Source organism: Equus quagga, chromosome 8, assembly GCF_021613505.1.
Source record: "Equus quagga isolate Etosha38 chromosome 8, UCLA_HA_Equagga_1.0, whole genome shotgun sequence".
Taxonomy (NCBI): domain Eukaryota; kingdom Metazoa; phylum Chordata; class Mammalia; order Perissodactyla; family Equidae; genus Equus; species Equus quagga.
Window position 1 is genome coordinate 60,667,144 of NC_060274.1, and position 26,645 is coordinate 60,693,788.

Here is a 26,645-nt window from a genome sequence, read left to right on the forward strand (position 1 = left end):
GATGTTTTCTCAGAGCCAATCTTACTCAGCAAAAAGAGGAGGATTGGCGGCAGATGTTAGCTCAGGGCTAATTTCCTCAAAACAAAAGAAAACTAAAAATTAGATGCTTTATGGGGTTAATAGTATAATTACTTTCATATTTGTTTAAAACACTGATGCTGACAGATTTCCACAAAATGTTTTATGTTTTTTTTTTTTTTAACTGTTATAGATCCATGAGGAGATTTTGGTATCAAGCATGGATGCTTCTAGACAGCTAATGTTAAATGAAGAACAGTTGGAAGATATGAGGCAGGAACTTGTACGACAATACCAAGAACATCAACAGGCAACAGAACTGTTAAGGCAGGCACACATGCGCCAGATGGAGAGACAACGGGAAGACCAGGAACAACTACAAGAAGAGATTAAGAGACTGAATAAACAGTTAGCCCAGGTATGGGACCTAGAGTCCCTTTTCTCCCCAATTAAAATAGCAGTATTCTTTATACAGCCTTTTTTAAAAAGTCAAAATTATTGCCAAGGTCTGAATAAATACGAATATTTAACATCAGGAACAGACTCCACCAGCATGACAGCTTACATCTTGTTAGGGACACCTAACTCAACTTTGGAGTGCATTATCACTTTGGAGTGCATTTTATTTATCTGCCTTTGCTGGCGCTGAAAAAGTGGCTACAAGATTGGTTTTGTTTTTTGTTTTTTTTAATCATCCCATTGACCACACATGGCAAAAGCACTTTGACAATTTTGGAAATTCTTTCTGCTGAGGTGCGGTTGATATTCATTTTTATCATATTCATTTATAGTTTTGTGAGTCCAACAATTAGCATCTCCAAGATTTACCTTTATCTGTCTTTAATCTATCTTTTTAATCGTGAATGGAAATCTGAAGTAGTATGTTTCTGGAACTTTCTCCAGGGAAACATCTCTTCTTGATTTGAGAAATGCAAATTTATATAACATTCTCATCCCTTTCTTGACTAAATTTACGTACTCCTTGGTATTTGGGAGCTGGATTCTTATCAATTGCTGTATATAATATACTCACAAAATCATTGTAGAAAAGCAAGAGATATTAATGTAAAAGTTCTTATAAAAACAAATTTATTCAATTTAATTTTGGAAACTTAAGGTAAAACTAGAGAGAAGAAATAGAGAATTGTTGAAATATGTTCTTTCAAATATAGAATGCTAGGAAATACAGAAATATTAGGAATATAAAACATAGAAATTTAGAATAATAGGAAAAGAAAGCATATCATTTGGAAAAATTAATTTTGCTTTTCTTCATCGCATTTTGTGAATTTAAACTTCTGAATTTTCAATGCAAAATTGGCATACAAAAATAATATTAATTGAGCTGCACAGTTTCCTTAATTAGCTTTTTTTAAGTTTCAAATTTTGCATTGAACTTGATATATGCTTTTAACCCTTTATCGTGGAATATGAACCATAGATAGAACCAGGGCCTGCTGGTCCTAGGGGGTTAAAAGAAATCTGCTTAATATTTCTGCTTTTTTCTTCTATCGCAAACAATATTCTCTCATGACCTTTTTTTCTTATTTAGAGATCCTCAATAGATAATGAAAACCTGGTTTCAGAGAGAGAGAGGGTGCTTTTAGAGGAGCTGGAAGCACTAAAGCAGCTGTCTCTAGCTGGAAGAGAGAAGCTGTGTTGTGAGCTGCGCAACAGCAGTACTCAAACACAGGTAGTATGGACTTTGGCCCACCTAGGAGCCGTGGATCAACAATGCAGTAGGATCTGTTTGTCTTTGTTCTTGGTGTGAAATGTATTTTTTATAGGTATTGAGCTTAACTTATTTGTAATTGCTTACATGTAAGGTAGGTGGAGTCAAGATGCCTTACATACCATTTAAGGTAATTTGAATCTGACATTGCTATAGCAGCAACTGCTGTTTCGCCAAGGAGCAACCTAACAAACTTTATTGTAGTACTGTAGCATGCCTTAGCTTAAACCCATTAAAAAGTTGTCTCTTTGTTCACTAGAGTGTTTTATCTTTTGTGATAATGCTAATCTCTTGATAAAATATAGTTAAATATTATTTCAAACAGTGTCTATTTTGCGAGCAGAGGTTTCTGTTTCATCTCATAACAATATAGAAGAATGATATGCTTTTTCCAAGATGACTGGTTTTCTTTCTGTCTTGTCCTCTCTACCTTTACACAAACTTAAACAGAATGGGAATGAAAACCAAGGGGAAGTTGAGGAGCAGACCTTTAAAGAAAAGGAATTAGACAGAAAACCTGAAGATGTGCCTCCTGATATTCTGTCTAATGAAAGGTATAGAGAATGTGTATTTTTTCAATACTAAGTGAATTGAAATAGTTTTTTCAATGTTATAAACATTATTTGTCCTTGTTTTCATCTTGTACATTTGTTTGTACGTTGTACTCTATATGTAAAGAATTACCAATTTTTCATCATTAAATAGACAAAACTTTAAAAATCTTTTGTATGTAAAGTAATTTTTTTACTGGATGTTCATCATATACCTAACTCAGTAAATGTTAAAGTATTATGTGGTTATTGAACCTTTCTCAATTAATTTGATTCTGCTCATGTGCCATTTTTTATCCTAAAAAACACAATCATACTTGTGAGTTTATTCTTTCACTGCGTGGACATGCAGTCAGTATAAGCTATGCCCTCGTTTGTTTATGATGAGAAAAAATATTGTGTGATAGTCTACATTTAGTTTCTTTCATTTTCTGCTAACCAGATGAGAACTTTTAATCCGTATCCCAGTTTTATAGAGGAATTAATTAATGATCCACTGTTAACAAAACTTTCCTTTAACTTTGATTGTGTAGAGGTTAATATAAAAATGTAAAATATTAAATAAGAATAGTTACCCCACATTAATATTAAAGACTGTAAGCAGAGTATTTTAAAATGTTTGTTCAAATGAAAATAATTTCTTTAGTTTTAAATTAAAACTAATATCTACTAACTTAATTTCCTCCTTTTCAATCTCTGTGACTGTCCACCCTCTGTGTCCTCCTAACCTCCTTCCTCAGCTTGCATGGAGGAATTTGGCCCCTAAGATTTTGGCTTCCCCATTGGATCATCAGTATGGAGCACAGTCAGTATGGAACTCAAACAAGAAAGACAGTGTATGAAAATTAGAGTTACCATAGCAATATAAAATAAACATTTTGTTTATTTTATATTATTTACCTCTAATTGGTATATTCTTTAAATTATGCAGTGTTTAATTTTTAGGAATTTTTGTAGTGAGTGCTGATAAAATGAGTATTCATATTTATTTATTTTTACCATCATATTAATTTTGATAATTGCTCTTACTTAGAAATAATTTCCAATTATCCTAGTCCTAGGGTGTTTGGGACTGAACAAAACCTCAGAAAAAGTTAAAGAAAACTCTTGACTGACTTTCTACTAATTAAATTATTTACAGTTTTATTTTTAATATTTGTGGTCTTGTAAGCAGAGAACTTGATCTAGGTTCAAAAATAGAACTCTTTCACTTGGCAGATACTAAAGGGAAACTTTTCCATTTATTACCTTGTCTTAAAATAGTTATGTCATGTGCCTGTGAAAACAGATATCTTCTAACCTGATTGTTGATGATCTCCCGCCAAGTAAAGTTGAGAGAAAAAACTGTCTTGAGGCAGAGGTCCTTTACCATGAAAGTCTCTTATTTTGTCTCCATGTATTAAATAAAAAGTTTGCTGCTGTAGTACCTTTGTTGAATTAAGCTGAACTAAACAAAAAAGTTGTTTAGTTATTCAGATTAATCAGATAATCTTCTGAATCACCATTTATGGAAATATATTTCTTGACTTGGAAAGAGGTTTATGTTAAGCAAAAAAGAAAGCTTACAAAAACACTTTGTCCAGGATAATCACATTTTTGTTTCTACAATGTCTATATATTTATGAGAGACAGGGAAAAACGTCTAGAACGACAGGCATTGAAATAACAGTGATTATCTCTGAGTGCTCAGATATTTTGGTAGGTGGATAGCAGTATTTTCTGATTTTTGGAGAATAAGAATGTATGACTTGTATTTTAAAAAAGAGAGACACACCATTAATTCCATTTGGTTGAAAATAGGTACCTTCTGCTGGCTGAAGTGGGATGTATGTAACTTGAGAAGTTTCTGTCTCTGGAATAGATACAATGAAAAACGATCTCTGATATTTCCTCTGATGTTGGCAGACTGTAGAATTGTACAATAGACCTTTTTAAAAACAAGTCTGCCTGTTTTTGTAATTTAATCATCTAGATCATCACCATGAAGTTACAGAAATACTAACACATTTTTTCTATTGGAATTTGACACAAAAAAGATTAAATGCAAAACATGTGAATAACCATAAATGGTTAATAACTTGCATATACATGGGTACCACCACACTTTTTAAAACTTCACTGTTGCATCTTCTTACAATTTTCTTCTAATCTGGAAGTTCTGCTAGCTTAAAACTTTAGTGATTTGATTTCTTTCAGGTCAATAAAATGCTGCACGTTTTAAAAAGTGTTATAGTTCACTGACTGACCAAAATTATCCCGAAGAAAACAACTTTTATATTATACTTATGAAATAAATCAAAAACAAAAATTACTTAATTTAGGTGCTATTGCATATTGTTTGAGTAGAGAGGATCATGTGATATGTTATTGTTCAAGCCAAGTATAGTGCGTTTTTTGTGGGACATAAGCAAAGTGTTTGCTTTAAAAATATTAAATTTTAACAAATGTTTCTTTATACAGGTATGCACTCCAGAAAGCTAATAACAGACTTCTAAAGATCCTCTTGGAAGTTGTAAAGACAACAGCAGCTGTTGAAGAAACAATTGGTCGCCATGTCCTTGGTATTCTAGATAGATCTAGTAAAGGCCAGTTATCTGCCAGCTTGATTTGGAGGTCGGAAGCAGAGACACCTCTAAAGTCTTGTGTCCATGAGGAACACACAGGAGGTACTAGTTTTATATGCTGTTGAAACCGTCATCATTACCTTCAATAAATTTTGCTCAGTTCAAGACACTTTGCTATGTGTTGAAAATACAGAAGAGAAAATATTAAAATATTTCCCCAAAAAAAGACCTCCAAACACAAATACATTAGAGTATTTGTCAAATACTCTCAAAACACCATTATTGTATAGCATTTGCAAGAGTGTGTCATAGAGTTGTCATTATGCGTACTCAGGGTGACTACTGTGCTACATAAGCTAGAGGCTGTTTAATTTCTCCACAAATAAAAGAAACATTCCACATCACCACTCAGGACTCTTAGCAATATCTATGAGGTGTGGGTGATATCCTGAAACCACCCTATAAATTAAAGAAAGGTTAGAAATAAAGAGCTTTTGAGAACCAAATATCTTACCTGTTGAGATGGTTAGAAGAAAGTGTATAAGAAACTCAAGGCTTAATCTTATCTTTGGACTTATCCTCTTCTGAGTCCTTTTTTCCTTTTGGAAAAGTGGTTTGAAGTAAGAGAGAATGTGTGTGGATCCAGAGGTTAGGTCCTGACAGGATGTAGCCATCTTCCTAACTCTGCCTTCTTCCAGCTATAGGGGCTGGGCTCTTTGAATTTCTTACTTTCACATTGCTGACCTCCAGTCTCTCCTGTTTTTTTCAACTCCTTGCTGGAGAAGGAATCAGAAAATCAAAAGGGGGGAAAGTCTTTGTCAGATGGAGAAAGATAGGGTCTGGACTCTTGGATCAGAAGATCAAGCCTGTACTTCACTACCATTCCACACCCAAGCACTTCTCCTCAGTTAGAGGCCAATGTTCTAAAAATGCCTGTTTATGCAATTTTGGGGAGCATTCTGTTTGTTTCATGTGGAGAATGAGAAGAAATAATCCCACTTACAGAAGGTTTACTAATTACAGGTTGGCTGCTAGCATGTTTCTGAGTGCAGAGGAAAGCACTGATTTGAAATTTTAAGTAAAATTTATTTTAAAACTCCTCAGTCGAGTTCAAAGATAATTTTAAAAACTGCTTTTAGTAAAATAAGAGCTGAAATAATACTGTATTTTTAAACTTCCTTTCAAATTCATTCTTTTCAAACTTAGTAGAAGTATTTTTCAAATTAATTTCGCTCTTGGTTAAGCTCTTAAGAGTGATTTTATTTCAGTATGTGAATCTTGATGTGTAGAAAAGAATTAGGTAATGTTTTCTTGGTCTTGTAAAAGTATTTATCAAATGATGCTTTTTTAAAAACAATTATTTCATAAATTATTTCCCTGGTTTCAGGGAGGGATTGTGCTGTTGTACTGTTAAGACCTAAACCATATTCAAAAGACACTCGGAGCCATGTTCTGTAGATTACAAAAATATTTTGTGCTCTTTTTGTTAGCAGTTCTCTTAGACATTTCTCAAAGTGTTTGCTAAAGTGTTCAGCAAACAACATATCTTAAAAGACAGCAAACTTGCTTCTAAAGCAGGGTTCCTGTAGTTATAAAAAGGAATAAATTGGTAATTTAACTCAAGCACACAGGATTATATTTATCTTCCTTTTCTATGAGAAAGCAGACTTAAAAGGACATCTGATCTACTAGCCTGCTTTCTTGCAAGGTTATGTCTACATCTAATCTCAGTATGGATTAAATATGTCTATGTTGTCTGCTTCTTTTCCTTTTTTTTTTTTTTGAGGAAGATTAGCCCTGAGCTAACATCTGCCGCCAATCCTCCTCTTTTTGCTGAGTAAGGCTGGCCCTGAGCTAACATCCGTGCCTATCTTCCTCTGCTTTATATGTGGGACGCCTACCAAAGCATGGCTTGACAAGTGGTGCCATGTCTGTACCTGGGATCCGAACCAGTGAACCCTGGGCCACCGAAGCAGAACATGCGCACTAAACCTCTGCTCCATCGGGCCGGCCCTGTCTATGTCTTCTTTTAAGATATCCGATAATGAGTAGTTTTTCAGTTATAAGCAATTTTGTCAGTTCACTTCTACAAACATTTATTGAGCAATTTCTCTATGCTCTTTGCTAATTTATAGCTATTCAGTCTAATGAAAGAGGCACTGAGAATCCTATTCAAGGCAAGATAAAGTCATAGTATTTAATATTTTACTTGAACCCACTTTATATGTATTTGAATCAGTTAGGCCTTTTAAAAATTTAACTATTCAACTGTTAGCTGATTCTGAAAGAATATTAAGATACAAGAAGAAAAATCCACAGTTAAGAAATATAGTGTACAGAATATTATAGCAGAGATAAGAATTTTGCTGGTATTAGCATCATTGGTTATAATGTGCACTTTTCCATTTGATTGCTCAGTCTACGTTTTTGTGTTTGGCAATGATATGCTGGTCTTACCAGTATCATTTGGGGACACTTATCAGATCCATTTTGCATGTTGAAGAAAATGTTGAATTAATAGAATTTATAATTTAAAACTTTGAATTTTCTCATAAACTTTGAAGAAAATACTTTAAAATGTTCATACTCTTTAATCTGATTTGAAGCAACTTTTGCTTTTCAGTTTTTGTATATGACTTTTTGTTGTAGGTAGCACTTGTGATCTATTTTCAGCCCTCAAGCCTGAACTTGTTTAGATTTTAAACATGTATGGACTTGTTAACTCTAAAAAAGATAAATAATTGATTTGCTAATGTTTGCTTCCTCATAAAAGTAACCTAGTTTGCGAAATTGAAGAGAAATTTTGAGTCAATGTGAAATCACTTGAACTTGAGTCAATATTAGACTGGTTCATAAAAATGAGTTCCCCCAGGAGGTGTTGAAAGAAAATTTCCTTGAGGCATGTACTGTGATGGTTTCGCAGTAGAATACTTACCTGTCTCTTAGGAGGCGAGAGACTGAATCTCATTTGGTGCAGCTTCCTTTTGGAGCAGTGTGATGTTATAGACAGAATGCTGGATTAGTAATGAGGAGGCCCTTGATTCTTGTTCCAGCTCACTGTGACCTTGGGCAGATCTCTCAGTCTCCCAGAGCTTCAGTTCAGTTTACGTATCTGTCAGGGACTAGAGTCTGTGGTTTCTAGTTGGAGCCGTAGAGATTTTCAGAAGGCCATTGGGGTAAGGGAATGCACTGCTGTATATCACCTGCTTTAACCTGAGAAACATATTGCTGTCTATATGGAATGAACATGGAATAATCCAAAGCAAATGACAAAGAACTTTGAATAAACATCATCTGCTGTGTTTAAGACATAGATCTGAGTGGTTTACCAATCTGAAATCATAATTCTGTTCACCAAACTGGCCATTCTGAAATTTCTATTGGCATGTTATGAAATTGCCCTGCCAACTTAGGTTTTTCTCTGGTACCCCCTAAAGACTGGTTATCCTAAATACAGTGTAAGCTTGATGTCTTTCTCATTCCTTTATTTCACTGAAATAAAAAAAGTTCTGTTTCTTCATTGGAGCATATTCAAATTTGTTTTTGTTTGTCTGGTTATATCTTTAAAATGTTATTAACAAAATACATTAAGCTAGTTGACATCTTCTTTTCTAGATACTTTAATGTCTGTTTTTTTCATTAGCTATCTAAAAAAATTAATAGGGGCACTTTTTATAATTAATTTTTTATTGAGGTAGCAGTTTATAACATTATATAAATTTCAGATGTACATCATTATATATTGCCTTTCTGGGTAGACTACATCATGGTCACCACCCAAAGTGTAGTTGACTTCTGTCACCGTACAAATGTGCCCTTTTACCTCTTGGCCCTTCCTCCTCCCCCCTTCCCCTCTGGTCACCACCAATCTATTCTGTGTGTGTGTTTGTTGTTGTGTTTTTGTATCTTCCACATATGAGTGAAATCATATGGTATTTGTCTTTCTCCGTCTGACTTAATTTTGCTTTGCATAGTACCTTCAAGGTTCATCCGTGTTGTTGCAAATGGCAAGATTTCATCTTTTTTTTTATGACTAAGTAATATTCCATTGTTTATATATACCACATCTTTATCTGTTCATCTGTCAGTGGATACTTAGATTGTGTCCAAGTTGTGGCTATTGTAAATAATGCTACAGTGAACATAGGGGTGCAGAAATCTTTTTGAGTTAGTGTTTTCCTGTTCTTTGGATAAATACCCAGAAGTGGAATAGCTAGATCATATAGTAGTTCTATTTTTATTTTATTTTTTTATTTTTTATTTTTTAAGATTTTGTTTTTTTCCTTTTTCTCCCCAAAGCCCCCTGGTACATAGTTGTATATTCTTAATTGTGGGTCCTTCTAGTTGTGGCGTGTGGAATGCTGCCTCAGCGTGGCTCGATGAGCAGTGCCATGTACACGCCCAGGATTCGAACAGACATAATACTGGGCCACCTACAGCGGAGTGCGCGAACTTAACCACTCAGCCACGGGGCCAGCCCCCCTATTTTTATTTTTTGAGGAATCTCTATACTGTTTTCCATGGTGACTGCACCAGTTTACATTCCCACCAGCAGTGTGTGAGGGTTCCCTTTTCTCCACATCCTTTCCAACACTCGTTATTTCTTGCCATTTTAATAATAGCCATTCTGATGGGTGTGAGATGACATCTCATTGTGATTTTGATTTGTATTTCCCTAATAATTAGTGATATTGAACATCTTTTCATGTGCTTCTTGGCCATCTGTATATCTTCTACTCAGTTTTTGATGAGGTTGTTCATTTTCTTGTTGTTGAGTTGTATGAATTCTTTATATATTTTGGATATTAACCCCTTATCAGATGTATGATTTGCAAATATCTTCTCCAACTTGGTAGGTTGTCTTTTCATTTTGTTGATGGTTTCTTTTGCCATGCAGAAACTTTTTAATTTGATGTAGTCCCAATTGTTTATTTTTTCTTTTGTTTCCCTCACCTGAGGAGACATATTCAAAAAGATACTGCTAAGATGTCAGAGTGTCCTGCCAATGTTTTCTTCCAGAAGTTTTATGGTTTCATGTCTTTTATTCAAGTCTTTAATCCATTTTGAGTTAATTTTTGTGTATAGTGTAAGATAGTGGTCTAGTTTCACTTTTTTTGCTTGGGGCTGTCCAGTTTTCCCAACACCATTTATTGAAGAGACTTTCCTTTCTCTATTATATGTTCTTGGCTCCTTTGTCAAAAATTAGCTGTCCACAAATGTGTGGATTTATTTCTGGGCTCTCAGTTCTGTTCCATTAATCTGTGTGTCTGTTTTTCTGCCAGTACCATGCTGTTTTGATTACTGCCACTTTGTAGTATACTTTGAAATTAGGAGTGTGATACCTTCAGCTTTGTTCTTTTTTCTCAGGATCGCTTTGGCTATTCAGGATTTTTTGTTCTATACAAATTTTAGGATTCTTTGTTGTATTTCCGTGAAGAATGTCATTGGGATTCTCATTGGGATTGCATTGATTCTGTAGATTGCTTTAGGTAATATGGACATTTTAACTGTTAATTCTTCTAGTCCATGAGCACAGAATATTTTTCCATTTCTCTGTGTCATCTTCGATTTCTTTCACTGTTTTATAATTTTCAGTGTAAAGGTCTTTCACCTCCTTGGTTAAATTTATTCCTAAGTATTATTTTGTTTTGATTGTAAATGGGAATGTATTTTTGATTTCTCTTTCTGCTGTTTTGTTGTTAGTGTATAGAAACAACTGATGTTTTCTATGTTGATTTTATACCTTGCAACTTGACTGTATTCATTTATTATTTTTAATAGTTTTTTTTTTTGGTGGATTTTTAGGGTTTTCTGTATATAAACTCATATCATCTGCAAATAGTGACAGTTTCACTTCTTTCTTTCCAATTTGGATACTTTTTATTTCTTTTTCTTGCCTAATTGCTCTGGCTAGGATTTTTAGCACGCAGTTGAGTAAGAGTGGCAAAAGTGAGCATCCTCATTTTATTCCTTTTCTCGGAGGGATATCTTTCAGTTTTTCACTGTTGAGTATGATGTTAGCTGTGGGTTTGTCTTACATGGTCTTTATTATGTTAAGGTACTTTCCTTCTATACCCATTTTATTGAGAATTTTTATTATGATTGAATGCTTTCTCTGCATCTATTGAGATGATCATGTGATTTTTATTCTTCATTTTGTTAATGTGATGTATCACTGATTGATTTGTGTGTGTTGAACCATCCCTGTATCCCTGGAGTAAATCCAACTTGATCATAGTGTATGATATTTTTAAAGTATTGCATTTGATTTGCTAATATTTTTTTGAGGATTTTTCCATCTATATTCATCAGTGATGTTGGCCTATAATTTTCTTTTTTTTTTGTTGTCTTTGTCTAGTTTTGGTATCAGGATAATGTTGACCTTGTAGAATGAGTTAGGAAGCATCCCCTCCTCTTCAATTTTTGGAAAAGTTTGAGAAGGATAGGTATTAAATCTTCTTTGAATGTTTGACAGAATTCAACAGGGAAGCCATCTTGTCCTGGACTTCTGTTCTTTCAAAGGCTTTTGATTACTGTTTTCCCATCTCCTTACTAGGGATTGGTCTGTTCAGATTCTCTAATTCTTCTTGATTCAGTTTTGGAATGTTGTATGATTCTGAGAATTTATCCATTTCTTCTAGATCATCCAATTTGTTGGTGTATTGCTTTTCAAATATTCTCTTATAATCCTTTATATTTCTGTGGGATCAGTTGTAATGTGTCCTCTTTTGTTTCTGATTTTATTTATTTCGGCCTTCTCTTTTTTTTTTGAGGAAGGTTAGCCCTGAGCTAACATCTGCCACCAGTCCTCCTCTTTTTGCTGAGGAAGGCTGGCCCTGAGCTAACATCTGTGCCCATCTTCCTCTACTTTATATGTGGGACGCCTGCCACAGCATGGCTTGCCAAGCAGTGCCATGTCCACACCTGGGATCCAAACCAGCGGACCCTGGGCCACCAAAGCAGAACATGTGCACTAACTGCTGTGTCGCTGGGCCAGCCCCTAGCCTTCTCTTTTTTCTTAGTGAAACCTAGCTAAAGATTTGTCAATTTTGTTTCTCTTTTCAAAGAACCAACTCTTAGTTTCATTGCTCTTTTCTATTGTTTTTTTTCTGTCTATTTCATTCATTTCTGCTCTTTTATTCTTTCTTTCCTTCTACTGACTTTGGACTTCATTTGTTTTTCTTTTTCTAGTTCCTTTAGGTGTAATGTTAGATTGTTTATTTGAGATTTTTTTTGTTTCTTAAAGTAGGCTTGTATTGCTATAAATTTCCCTCTTAGTACTGCTTTTGCTCTATCCCATAGATTTTGCTATGTTGAATTTTCATTTTCATTTGTCTCAAGGTATTTGTGATTTCTCCTTTGATTGTTTTCATTGACCAAGCCAGCCAAGCCACTTGTCAGTAGCTTTTTTAAGCTATTTTGTTTTATAATATCCTCTGTATTTTGTGCTTGCGATTTGCTCCCATGTAGTTACACACCATCTTCAATCTTTTTGTCACAATTGATTCCTTCTCTGTACTCCAAAATATGCCAATAGCTTCATAATAACAACAAAAAAATAGTGTGTTGGTTTTTCTCAACTTTTCTTCCCCTCAGGGTAACCTTGATAAGCTCTAGAGATGAGACTGCCTCCTACTTCCTTCTACCAGCTTTGGTTTCTGTTCCTACAGTACCAAGCTACTCTCTCAAAGGACAACAGTGACGTCCCAGTTGTCAAATTCAATAGAATCTTCTCAGTCCTTGTCCTATTTGACTTTCTAGACAGCTAAGATTATTGAAGTTTACCTTTTTGAAACGTTTTCTCGTCTTTCTCTGATTTTTTTTTCTTATACAGGTTCTTTTGTGAGCTCATTATGTACAGAGACTCCAGCTTTGTCCTCCTTCTCTCATTAAATACTACTCCTAAAACAAATGTATCCATTTTCAAGGTTTTGACTCTCATCTTTCTACAAATGCCTCCTAAGTTTCTGCAGGCCCAAACTTCCAAAAGTTGACTCATTTCCTCCACATAGCCCATTAACATTTTAGACTCATCATTTACATGCCTGCTGTGTATGTTTTCTCCTAATTTTTTAGTAGATTCTCTTAATGACTCTTCTGTCATCTAGAATTATCTAAGCTGGAAACCCAGAGTCATCTTTTACTGCTTTTTTTCTCCCTTATCTTACATTGTCTTCTCCAACCTGTGCCCAACCCCCTTGTATCTGATTTCATGTCTTCAGCACTTCTCAACTGGACAGTTGGAAGTAGCCTTCTAGCCAGTCTCTTCTTCTCCAGCCATTCTTCTGCATTGCTTCAATTTGCTTCCTGATCCATAGATTGGATACTATCTTCCTGCTAACAAAATGATTTACTTGCCCATTTTTATAGCAAAAACTCCATGTTTCCTATAAAATTTAAGATCATTCACAACTCGGTTCCAGCCTACTTTCCAGCTGCCTTCCTTCAGCTCTCTGCCCTACCTCATCCTCACTTCTCCACATTCTTTGACTCCATAAAGCCTTCACTTCCCGTCATATCAGACTATTCTCTTTTCTCAGATTTGTCGAACTCTCTGTCTCCATTGTAAAGAAATGTCACTAGAATGCACGTAATTCCTCAGATAAAAATGCTATGTAGCAGATATTTTTAGTCTTTTTAAACACCAATTATAAAGTATTGCTATATCCTGCTTCCGTAGCAGTCTTTAAAAATACCATTTATTTTCTAGACTACATTAATTTTATTTGGTAACTATAATATACATTGTACTGTACTTTATCTGAATTCATTTTGAGTTCTGACATCGTTTTGAACTCATGAATATTTATAATGTATTAATACCTGTTATCAAGACATTGTTTTGAATATATGTACTAATATAAGTAAATACCAGTCGAGTTGTCTGTTTTTAATTTTGAGAATAAAAATACGCAGTGAAAATTCTCTTAGCTACTACACTAAGAATTAGATAAACCTATGTAATAGCAAACATTTAAAATCATTTCCTAGAATGTAGTTTTGGATTCTTCAGCCAGTGACTTATACAGAGGAGATGCTTAGTGAATATTGAATTCTGCTAAATTCAAATCCTGTATCTGAAACTGCATCTGATATCATTACTACGTTAGATTGAGAGAACTCCACGTGGCACCAGCTACTTTAGCCAGACGTTTTAATCAGTAGCTCTATTCTCCCAGGTGACTGTATCACACTGAATGTTTATTCAAAGTACTTTGGAAATTAAAGTTTCTTCTGCTTTTGTTAACTTTATACAGTTACTGATAGGAGATATGTATTACATGTATTAAAGGAATAGGTAATTCCTCTTCAGGAAATTTCATTGTTGGGTCGTAGCATGCTGCCACAGATGAATACTGTATTCCGTGGCAGTGATGAATAACCTGTAATGAATAACCTAAACTCATTCCAGTTTCGAGAAAACACTTCCAAAGTTTTATCTTCTGCCCATGTAAACTCAGTTTTCTTTACATAAGAAATAAGAACACTGTGGATACATGACTCTGTAGTTAAATTAGAACTCCTCATCAGTCTAACTTCTTTCCAGTATACCTCTTACAAAAGTAGCAAGCCGCAAAATGACCTTAGTCCCTTGTACTTTCTAGCCAGAGTAGGTGATGTTGCCCAGTGTAGTGCTCAGAAATCAAAAGATCTGTGTCAGACAAAATTAAGCACTTCTATTCTTATTTTTTTCATTAATTTTATTTTTTATTGCAGTAACATTGGTTTATAACAGTATAAATTTCAAGTGTACGTCATTATATTTTGATTTCTGTGTAGATTACACCATGTTCTCCACCCAAAGACTAATTACAATCCGTCACCACACACATGTGCCTAATCACCCCTTTCACTCTCCTCCCTGCCCCCTTCCCCTCTGGTAACCACCAATCCAATCTCTGTCTCTGTGTGATTGTTTGTTGTTGTTGTTTATCTTCTATTTATGAGTGAGATCATAAATAGGTGGTATTTGACTTTCTCCTTCTGACTTATTTCACTTAGCATAATACCCTCAAGATCCATCCATGTTGTCACAAATGGTCAGATTTCATTGTTTTTTTTATGACTGAGTAGTATTCCATTGTGTATATATACCATATCTTCTTTATCCATTTGTCCCTTGATGGGCACTAGGTTGCTTCCAAGTCTTGACTATTGTGACTTATGCTGCAGTGGACATAGGGGTGCATCTGTCTTTATGCATTTGTGTTTTCATGTTCTTTGGATAAATATGCAGCAGTGGAATAGCTGGATCTTATGGTAGTTCTATTCTTAATCTTTTGAGGAATCTCCATAGTGTTTTCCATAATGGCTGCACCAGTTTACATTCCCACTAGCCATGTATGGCAGTTCCCTTTTCTCCACATCTTCTCCAACACTTGTTATTTCCTGTCCCTTTAATTATAGCCATTCTGATGGGCATGAGGTGATATCTCATTGTAGTTTTGATTTTATTTCCCTGATAATTAGTGATGTTGAACATCTTTTCATGTGCCTGTTAGCTCTTTGGAGAAATATCTCTTCAGATCTTTTGCCCATTTTTTAATTGGGTTGTTAGTGTTTTTGTTGTTGATATGTATGAATTCTTTTTGTATTTTGGATATTAAGCCCTTATCAGGTTTGAAAATATCTTCTCCCAATTCTTAGGTTTTTTTTTGTTTTGTTGATGGTTTCCTTTGCTGTGCAGAAGCTTTTTAGTTTGATGTAGTCCCATTTATTTTTTCTGTTTCCCTTCCCCAGTCAGACATGGTACTTGAAAATATGCTGCTAAGACCAGTCTCAAAGAGTGTACTGCCTGTGTTTTCTTCTAGAAGTTTCATGGTTTCAGGTCTTACATTCAAGTCTTTAACCCATTTTGAGTTAATTTTTGTGTATGGTATAAGATGATGGTCAACTTTTATTCTTTTGCATGTGGCTGTCCAGTTTTCCCAACACCATTTATTGAAGAGACTCTCTCCTTTCTCCATTGTTTATTCCTGGCTCCCTTGTCAAAAATTAGCTGTCCATAGATGTATGGGTTTATTTCTGGGCTCTTGGTTCTGTTCCATTTATCTGTATGTCTGTTTCTGTGCCAGTACCATGCTGTTTTGATTGGCATCGCTTTGTAGTTTATTTTGATCTCAGGGAATGTGATACCTCCAGCTTTGTCTTTTTTCTCAGGATTCTTTTGGCTATTCAGGGTCTTTTGTTGTTCCATAAAAATTTTAAGATTCTTTGTTGTATTTCTGTGAAAAATGCCCTGGGAACTTTGATAAGGATTTCATTGAATCTGTAGATTGCTTTAGAAAGTATGGACTTTTTAACAATGTTAATTCTTCCAATCCAAGAGCATGGAATAGCTTTCCATTTCTTTGTGTCTTCTTCAATTTCTTTCAACAACGTTTTATAGTTTTCAGTGTACTTCTGTTCTTCCATACACCTGGAACATCCCACTGCGAAGTGTTTTTTTCCTGTTGTTGTTTATGTATGTGTTTTCTCATTATGCTGTATGTAAAATCCTTGAGGATAGGAAACAGATCTTGCCACCTGTATGTCTCCATTACTTAAACCCTACATAGTGGGCACTTGGTAAGTTTCTCTTGGAAGTTGTTTTTAAAAATTTTATCAAAGAAAAAATAGTAAATAACCGAAATATTTTCTGCAAAGCTTTGTTAACGTAGCATCATTCTTATTCTTACACCTGCTTGGTTATCAAATAATATTACATTCTGTATTTGCTTATTTCATTTGTTTTGTTGCAGTGTTGTTATTAAAAGATCTTGTAGTTTCAATGATTTGAAGTTTTAATTTGATATTATTTTATAACCTCTTTTTACTATAATTATTAATTATAATTGATTTATGCCTTTAAAATACTATTGTTCTAGTTACAGACGAATCTATACCCTCCTATTCTGGAAGTGATATGCCCAGAAATGACAGTAGCATGTGGTCAAAAGTAACTGAGGAAGGAACGGAGCTGTCACAACGGCTTGTGAGGAGTGGTTTTGCTGGAACTGAAATAGACCCTGAAAATGAAGAACTTATGCTGAATATTAGCTCTCGACTACAAGCAGCAGTTGAAAAACTCCTAGAAGCCATAAGTGAAACTAGTAGTCAGGTAACCTCCTTATATTGCTCATATACTGCACTGTGTTGGAGGTAGATTTTCTTTTAAGCTGGGGAACAACTAAATGTTTTCTCCCTACTCTCCCACAGAAATTTAGTGAGGCTCCCCTTTAATAATTGTTTGCCTTTGTGACAGCCAATACTGTTATCAGTAGTCTTTTTTTCAGGTGGTAAGGGTTAATGTAATGTGCTAGTGGACTCTTCAAGTTCTTAAATTCAATGTTGTTTTAATTTTCAGATTTTATAGACTCTCACACGTAACTTTTTTTGATACCAGAAAAGATTTTAACTTCACCATTGTATGAAATATGCCATTATAATATATAATTATTTGAAGGAATAGTATAAGGGATTTCTAAAACCATAGGCTCTAGTATGTCATGATACATTGCTATTACAATACTATAGATCAAAGCTACAGTTCCTTCATGTGACTTTTACATCTTTTTCACAAATATGAATAGATTACCTCACTTTACTATCTCTGTATGAAATTAGAGTGAGGGACAGTTTCTACATTTGAGTACTATTTTTATGCAAATTTTAAAGGGATATAACCATTGTCTTTATAACTTAAATTGCTATTTTCTTTGTCTATAAAATTTTTGCACCGTGTTTGTTAATTGTCTGTTAAGTTACTATATGCAGAATTTTTAAAAGTGTTTTCTGCTTTAAAATGAAGTAAATTATTTATTTAAAAAATGTTTAACTTAAAACTAGAGACTCATAACTGTTGTGTTAATGAAATGAGTGCTTCATTGCCATAAGCTATAGGGCCAGTGTTATTAACATTTTCATTGATGTCTTTGTTCAGAGTATCCTAGATCCATGGATATTTCAAACCGAAGTTGAAAGAGTGCTGTTGATCTCTTGTTGTTTCTGATGTCTGGCTTTCACTGGAGCCTCTTTTTTCCTCTAAGAAATTATTCTGTATAGTATATTTCTCCAATAGCAGTGAATATTGGATGTAGCAAATCTGACAAGTATTTTGACCTATTTTGTGTTTTAATACCTGGTTCACTTACACTTAGGGTAAGTTAGTGATTATAGACCATTTCTTGAGTCATCTCTTAGTTAGTGACCCTTGGGATAATTTGTTAACCACCTACTATTTGGTTAACTTAGCATCAAGCCATTATTTTTTTTTTTTCTCATGTTAACTTGCTGTTGGCTTTCAATGAAGAAGGCATTATCAAAATAACATATATTCAGTGAAATATTTGTCCTCTGAATAGCCTTCAGATATGACACTTAATCAGATTTTTCCCCAGGTTCATTCTTCATTGTTGGGAGACAGTCTAAATTCTCTTAGAATATGGACTGTATCTTTAAAAAGCAAAAGAACCCTGAAATTACCACACATTGCAGTGAGAATTCTCTAATTGGCCAGGGAAATATATCGTAATATATCTACTCTTAAACTTCTGGATTGACTGGCCAAACTAAGGTGTTCATATGCAGTTTAAGTAGGTCTCAGGAATGTTTCCATAGATAAATTCTGAAGGTGTAATGTAATATATAGTTATATAATAGAAGAAATTGCTATCTTTGGGCAATTCTTGGTTTTTGGAAGCTGTCTTTCACAGCAGGTACAAAACGGTCGAAAAGCTTTTGCTTCAGTAACTCAGAAACTTCGTTGAGCGTCACAAAGAATTAAAAGAAGTGTAGTATTCTTGGTAACTAAAATCTTTGTGTATTTGCTAATACACAATAGAAAGGATGTCTGTTTACACAAACAACAATAGTGGTCCCATCTTTCACTAAAACCACCATGAGGTATTTTTTATTGCCAACATCCTAAGTGCTAGTAAGGAAATGGCACCAGTAAAAACCTTCGTTTGTTATTATTTTAATAAGACATTAAATTGTACCCTTGGATCAAAGAATTTTAATATTCACTGTATTTTTCTTTAGCCTCTGGTTCAGTAGACTTTACTTAAGCTCAAAGATTGAAATTATGAATGTTATGTCATAACATGAAATTCTGTAGCTACTATAAGAAAATAGATATTTTCTACTAAGATTTACTATTTTTTACAGTCTTTACTTTTCTAATTAACATAAGCCCTGGATTGGCTTTTAGAATGCTTAATGCATAAGCCGCTAAAAATAAGCTACTCAGCTGAGCCAATTCAGGCATTTTCCGTTGTTGCTTTTTAGCATTTTTAAAGCTTGAGTGCATACGCATCAAAGTATCCCTTTTTATGTTGAATGATATAGATGATTCTATACTGAATTTCTACATGATCCTGCTTTTTTTTCTTATTTCAGCCGTATTAATGGCTGAATTTAATTTTAATTTCTATGATTTGTACTCTTTCATACCATGAAAACAACTGTTAATACTTTTCCTTTCTTGACCACTATTAAATACTTTGACCTGGATCTTGAGCACTGTTAATACTGTTGCTACTACTTGATACCAATGTAAATTATAGACAGTCTAGTTAATGCAATATAATATTTGTCTTTTGACAAGCACCATGGAAAATGGTAAATAAATCAAAAGTAATCAGTGTTGGACTCGTTCCTACAAGCTACTAAAGAGAAACCTTCCCTGGATTATGATCCATTAATACTGCCAATAGACAAGTGTTTGGGATTAACCTGACACACTCAGTTTCCCATGCCAAGTCACAGCTCATCACATCTGCTTATGTGACCAGATAGTGAGGTACAGTAGGAGCCTCACCGTGGCATTTTCCAGGTTATTCTCAATTTGTTAAATATTAAAGCAACAGTATGTTATTTAACTTTTACTGTATTGCCTTAGTTTAAATATCACTGAACAGATCGGAAAAACTTTGCCTAGAGTAGTAAGTAGTTCTCAAAGTGTAGTCTCTAAACCAGCAACATCAGCATCAGTAAGGCCTTGTTACAAATGTAAATTCTCAGTCCCTACCCCAGACCCACTGAATGATGAGGCCCAGCAACTTGTGTTTGAACAAGTCCTTTGGGTGATTCTGATACACACCAAAGTTTGAGAACCACTGATCTAGACATTAATAGTACAATGTTTACATTACTTTAGCTGAATTTTGGAGTGTTCTTCCAGTATTTAGTATATAAAAGGTTGAAATAGTTGTTGACATTTGGTATAAAAATCAGATATTTCTTAGTGTATTATATTTTTAAGGCAATAGGAATAGGAGCTTTTAAAAACTTTATTTTAAACTAAATTTAGTTCAGTTACTACTCTTCCATGGATAGTTGTTTAAAGCCATTGACGTCTTCAGAATATTCTCACTAATCACTAAAATTATTTTGCACTTGAATATTTTTCATAGTCACTTAGATTGATGCAAAATTATGTGTAATCATCTTTGTGTAATTCTGTTTTCCTTTTAATGTGTCATTATTTGGTTCATCTTCACAATGGAGTATTTCCCTTTTGCCTTATTTTTTACTCGTTATGAAAAAATCTAAAACAGAACTGAGAGAGACTGCTGTAATATCTTTGTGCTTACAGTGAAAGAGAAATTTGAGTAAATAGCTCTGTACAGGATACCTTGAGACTAGAAAAGATCAGTATCTGACAGTTTTGCTAAGGTGGGACCAAGTAAAGCTTATTGGAGGACTTGATGCTTGAGATGAGTCATTCATCCATCAAATTTATTCAACGCCTACAATATAACTGTTGCTCTTTAGATACTGGACCTACAGCAAAGAACAAAATGGGCAAAGTCCCTCTTCTCATAGAACTTAGAATTTAATGGTGGAGGCCAACAATAAACAAACATATAGTATGTCAGATGGTGATATCTGCTGTGAAGAAAAATAAAATAGAGGGAGATAGAGCAGGATGGGGGAAGGGAACATTTTATATAGGAAAATTAAGGAAAGCTTCTCTGATAAAGTGATATTCAAGCATATTCCTTAAGGAAGTGTGGGAGACAGCCATGTAAGTAAGTAGAGGAAGAATGTTTCAAGCAAAGGAATAGCAAGTAGGAAGGTAGTCATGGGCTTGCACCTTTTGTGGCTGACAAAGAAGCCAGTATGACTGGGGCAAGGAGAGTGGGGAAAGTGTGAGAGATGAGGTGAGAGCCGTACCTGGGAACAAGATCACATGGAGCTTGGGATTTAATTCTTAATGGGACATGGAGTCATTGGGTACAACTTTTTAGCTTTTTAAATTTGAAATAATTCTAGACTTACAGAAAAGTTGCAAAAATGGTACAGAACTCCTATAACCCCCTTCACTCAACTTCTGCTAATATTAACATCTTGCATAATCATACTATAATTATCTAAACTTATTAATTAAAACTAGTACAATTCTATTAACTAGACTACAGACCATTTGGCTTTTACCAGTTTTTCCACTAGTGTCCTTTTTTGGTTTAGGATCTGTTCCAGGATCTCACGTGCATTTAGTTGTCGTGTCTTCGTCTTCTCCAGTCTCTGGCAGTTAGTTCCAGAGTCTTTCTTTGTCTTTCATAACCTTGACACTTGAAAAGGACTGGCAAGTAATTTTGTAGAACGTCCCTCAATTTGGATTTTTCAGATGTTTTCTCCTGATGACATGAAGCTTATACGTTTTTACCAGAATACCAAAGAAGTGAGGTGCCCTTCTCAGTGTGTCATATCAGAGGGTACATGATGTCAATATGTCTTATTACTGATGATGTTAATCTTGACTGCTTGTAGTATCTTCTGGGTTTCTCCACTGTGCTGTTACTGTTTTTTCCTTTTAATTAATAAATATCATGGGGGAGAGACTGAGACTATGCAAATATCCTACTACTTCTTAAACTTCCACCCACAGATTTTAGTGTCCATTGGTAAATCTTGTCTCCACAATTACTACTGTGGTGTTCTAATGGTGATTTTCTATTTTCCTCATTCCTTCATTTATTATTTGGAATTATTCTGTAAGAGTTGTCTCTTCACTCACATTTATTTAATTAATTAATTAGGATCCATATGGACTCATGGCTGTTTTTTCCAGTGGGTTATAATCTAATACTGTAATAGTTTTTTTTACTCCAGCTTTGGCATTGAGAACTCTTTCAAATTGGTTCTTGTGCCTTTTCTAAGTGCTTGCTTTTTCAAGCATTCACGCTATCAGAGTCTGCAGGCCCATCTTGTATTTTCTCTACCCCAACCCCAGAATCAACCACTTCTCCAAGGAATTCAGATTCCTTTTACTGAAGAATGATATTTAGAAACCAAGATCTGTGTGCTAGATGTGCTCATTGTTACTAAGGTGTCATGACTTCTAGGTCCTCTCAGTAGACAGTTTGAAAATATATGTACCGTATAAACCTGTGAATCTGTATTTATTTCTTATATGTCTGTATAAATAGTAAAAAACATAAGTTCATACTGATACCTCCAGTTCCCATCTACTACCAAAGCATTCATTCTACCCTTGCCTGCTTTCCTGTGTAGCTTTGTTCTCCAACAGTGAGAAACCAGACTCTCATTATCTACAGTATTTTTACTTATTTGTTCAGCCGTATATACCCATAAAGTAATTTCATGATTGCTAATCTACACCTTTGTGAAAAACAAATTTATTAACTAGAGTACAATATTTATGTACAGTACTTTTTGTCTATAGCCTTATAGTATGCAGTCAAAATACTGTATTTCAAAGTATCTTAGGTTAACTCTTTCTCTCCCACCCCTTCACTGTGGTTTTGTTATTCATTTTTAAAACAGAATGATTTGTTCTAGTTTTTATTCCATTTTGGGCTCTGCCACATTCTGGTTAATTTTTTTTATTTACTTGTGGTAAATTTTCACTGTGTGGACCATCCTTTCAGTTGTGACAGATGCATAAAGTTGTGTATCTACCATCACAAGCATGATACAAAATAGTTCCATTACCCCAAAATTCCCTGGTACTTCTCTTTTTTAGTCAGCCCCTTCTCCATCCCCTGCTCTTGGCAGCCACTGGTTACTTTTCATCCCTGTAGTTTTGTCTTTGCACTAGTGTCATAAATAAAATCATACATTGTATATTCTTTTGGGTCTGGTTTCATTGTCTTCCCAAAGTGCATATAAAATTTATGTATGTTGTTATGTGTATTAATAGTTTGTTCCTTCTTACAGCTGAGGAGTCTTCCATTGTATGGATGCACACAGTTGGTTTATACATTTACTATTTAGAGGACACATAGATTGTTTCCAGCTTTGGGTTGTTGAAATATTTTTGGCAAGAAAATAATATCGAATTTGTGTTTTAGAGAGATTCTTCAGGTAATAGTGTAATGGGTGGATGGGCAGGAAGATGGTAAGGAGAGACGCAGAATGCAGAGAGACAGGAGATTCTTAGAACATTCCAAGTGAAAAGTGATAGAGATCAAGTTAAGGCACCAGGGAAGTGATTTTAAAACTTGCAGGAAGTTGAATTTGATAGAAGTTGATATGACTGATTATATGTAGGGGATAAGGAAGAGGGGAGGAAACCAGGCATAAATCCTTGACCAACCAGGTTGTTGGTATATTTCATTTGCTGAGATAGGGGATGCAAAAGAAGTGAATAGTGATTTCAGTTTTAGATGAGGAGGCATCAAGTAAAGACATTCACTAGAGTCTAGAGTTTGGGGATAGCTAGATTGGAAGTTGTCATCACTTAAAGACATTTGAAGCCATGGTTTTAGAGAGTATACAGAGCTGATTTTTTGTGCTGGTAGAATGCTGACATTTAAAAGAGAATAAATGTAGGTAAGTCTACAAAGGAGATGGAGAATGAGAGTAAGAGGAAAATCAAGAGAAGAGTGTCATGAAAGCCAGATGAGTAGTGATTTTCCAAAAATGTCATACCAGAGAGCGGTTATGGATGCTGAGGATTTAGTGTCCATTGGATATTTCATTATGGGTGTCATCGATGACCTTGGTAGAGGAGGAATCCAAAACTCAGAGTTAAAAGAAATACAGTTGGAGAAATAGAGATAGCAGTTTCATGACACCTAGCTGTGAAGAAAACAAGAGAGCACTAGCTTGAGAAGGAGAAAGTGCTTTTTCTAAGGTAGGAATACTTAATGTTGAGTGGCAGTGGAGAAGTTGAAGAAGCAGAACACGGGGATGGACTTTGTGGAGCCAGGTCTTTGGGGTAGATGAGGATGGAATCCAGAGCACCAGTAGAAGTTCTGGCCTTTGGATCAGACAGACCTTTGCCTCTGCTAAGATTGGAGAGAGGGATTATTTTTTTAACTGAAGTATAATTGACATACAATATTATATTGATTTCAGGTGAACAGCATAGTGATTTGACGTTTATATACATTATGAAATGATCACCACAATAAGTCTAGTTACCGTCTGTCACCATACAAAGTTGATACAATATTATTGTCTATATTCTCCATGCTGTACACATCCCCATGACTTATTTATTTTATATCTGGAAGTTTGTACCTCTTTATGCCCTTCACCTGTTTTTCATCCCCCCCTCCCCTTCCCCCAACACCACTCTTTTGGCAAGCATCAGTTTTGGAGAAAGGAATTTTTGCAAGTGATTATGGGCTTATGTTTGGGGTGGAGGAGGAGTTGCATTGAAAGGTCCCGTAAGTAAATATTGTCACATATTCAAAATTTTTTTTCTTTTTTAATGGTTTGGTTTTTATATGTTGTGTAGTTTTAGTGGAGGATACATGATTAGTTTTAAAGTTTTTAGGTGCTTTAGGTTCCATAGGTATATCCTGCTTTAACAAAAGAGCTATTAAGCATTTTCTTTACTAAAGTATCAAGGTGTCTGCCTTATAGACTGATTTCATAATATCTGTTATTGGAATATTTTACTTTATATTGTATTTGATTTACAAGTGATTTGCCTAATGATATGTCCACATCCATATAATAATACATGTATTATGGTGGATTTTACTTCTCTTTTGCCCAGACTGCCATAAAATCAGGCTTATATTCGGCCTATTGCAGTTTCCTATTGGTTGGGATAGCTTTCATTATAATATGAGGAAAAGTGCCTAGAGACTACCCTCAGGCCCTTAGAATGGTCGTCTCTGTAACATAATCTTTATTCAGTAGTCTCTTTGTGGCTCTGTTTAAAAGTTATCTTTGAGAGTATGGTTTCAGGTTCTTGATTCTTGGATCAGGTAGAAATAGAAATTAATCTGTTCTGTGAGAATAGTCTTTCAGCAACTAAAGTTTTCCAGAATCCAGAGGTACTATTTAGAGCCATAGGAGATTATTTACCAATGGATTCCTTTAGGCGTTGGAAGAAATTAATGAATAAGGAATTTACTCCCACGGAATGATTTTTATTATAATCAATTCTCATGAGTTTATTAATTATCATTTTTCAGAATAATGGAAGCTAAGCTACTTGTTTCTATACTTTCTCAAAAAAGGAGACTTTTCCTGAAGATGAAACAGTGGTATAAGTTAAGATTTTGTTTATCATTGTTGTGTTTTAAATACAGCTGTAATCAAATTGTTAAAATGCATTTTGCCGTTAGGTGTTGCCCCCATTGTGCTTTTATTAGCATTGGTCAGGACTCTGTCAGGGATTTGTACCCAGGATTCAGTCCCTGTATTAAATAACTTAGAGAAATAAGTAAAAAAATCTGAAAGAGAGCAACATAAGTGTTTTACAATTTGAAGGAAATATTAATGGAAAAAAGGTTAAATAGCTTGACATTGTACAATTAAAGTAAAGCCATTTAGTTTGGGAAACATGATGCTATACCACAATTTAATAACCTTCAAATATATATTAAAATCTTGATTCTATGAAACCTGGAGATAGTGAACTAGTCTGGATAATTAAAAGGGTGTCTTCCTAAAAATTGAAGTCATTTTATTTTAACTTTTTGATTGCAAAAAGATTTATATGCTTTCTAAAATTTAAAGACATGCGTAATTTGAGTTATTCTAATTCAGAGTAATCAGTCTGAACATCAGTTAATGTAGTATACCGTTCGTTAATATACTTTTGTTAGGAGAGCTGTTTGCCCCTATCCTAAAGCATCTTTACTGCTGTTTTGAGTGTCTCCCCGACACCACCTAATTTTACTCTATTTTTCTTTGTGGTTAGTTTCTTAACCTTGACCTATATTCCTGGTTATAAGAGGAGTATCCCCTTACTTAGAGATTTTTGTTTTACGTGGATGGAAACAAGTTTTACATGCTTTCAAAAATGGAATATAATTTGAATTATTTTAATTCAAGGTCACCTTTCTGAACATGAATTAATATGCCACCCATTAATTATTGTTGTTATGAGGGCTATTTGCCCCATTCCAAATCATGTTAATCTATTGCTTTTTGAGTCTTTTTTTTCTCCCTGGCTTTTCTCTCTTTTCTTTGCAGTTAGTTCTTACCTTGACCTAAAGATTTCTATTAAAGGAATACTTCTTAACAGGATTTTGTTTTTGCTTCAAATAAGAAAAATTGGACACTAGATTATCGAAATAAACTGTAATTTTCAGAGAGGGCAGGGAGAGAGTACTTTGAGAGATATTTGGTATGCTAAGCATCAGTCCCCGCAGTTAAGCATCAGTCCCCCTAGTTCATAAAGCTAAGCATCTGGGATATTGATAGTCTTATATCTGCTGAAGCCCCAGTAAAGTTAAATTTACCTGCACCAGTAATAGGGCTAGGCCTCTGTCTTGTACAGATGTTAAGACATCTTCACAGACTAACTGGAGGGCTCACATAAGAAACCATAATAAACAGAAATTTGTCATTGCCCTGTCCAGCATT

General features: G+C 34.6%; 1 protein-coding gene across 11 annotated transcripts in view; it reads left to right on the forward strand.

Moving 5' to 3' along the window:
- AKAP9 (A-kinase anchoring protein 9) overlaps positions 1-26,645 on the forward strand; it is a 159,818-nt gene that overhangs the window by 84,968 nt on the left and 48,205 nt on the right. For 10 of the 11 annotated variants that reach the window (XM_046669146.1, XM_046669137.1, XM_046669139.1 and 7 more), the window contains 5 exons: positions 212-436; positions 1,571-1,711; positions 2,201-2,304; positions 4,762-4,967; positions 16,733-16,965. In XM_046669146.1, the coding sequence (XP_046525102.1) occupies positions 212-436; positions 1,571-1,711; positions 2,201-2,304; positions 4,762-4,967; positions 16,733-16,965 (909 nt within the window). The remainder of the gene's footprint in view (positions 1-211; positions 437-1,570; positions 1,712-2,200; positions 2,305-4,761; positions 4,968-16,732; positions 16,966-26,645) is intronic. The other variant, XM_046669145.1, reaches the window with a different exon arrangement.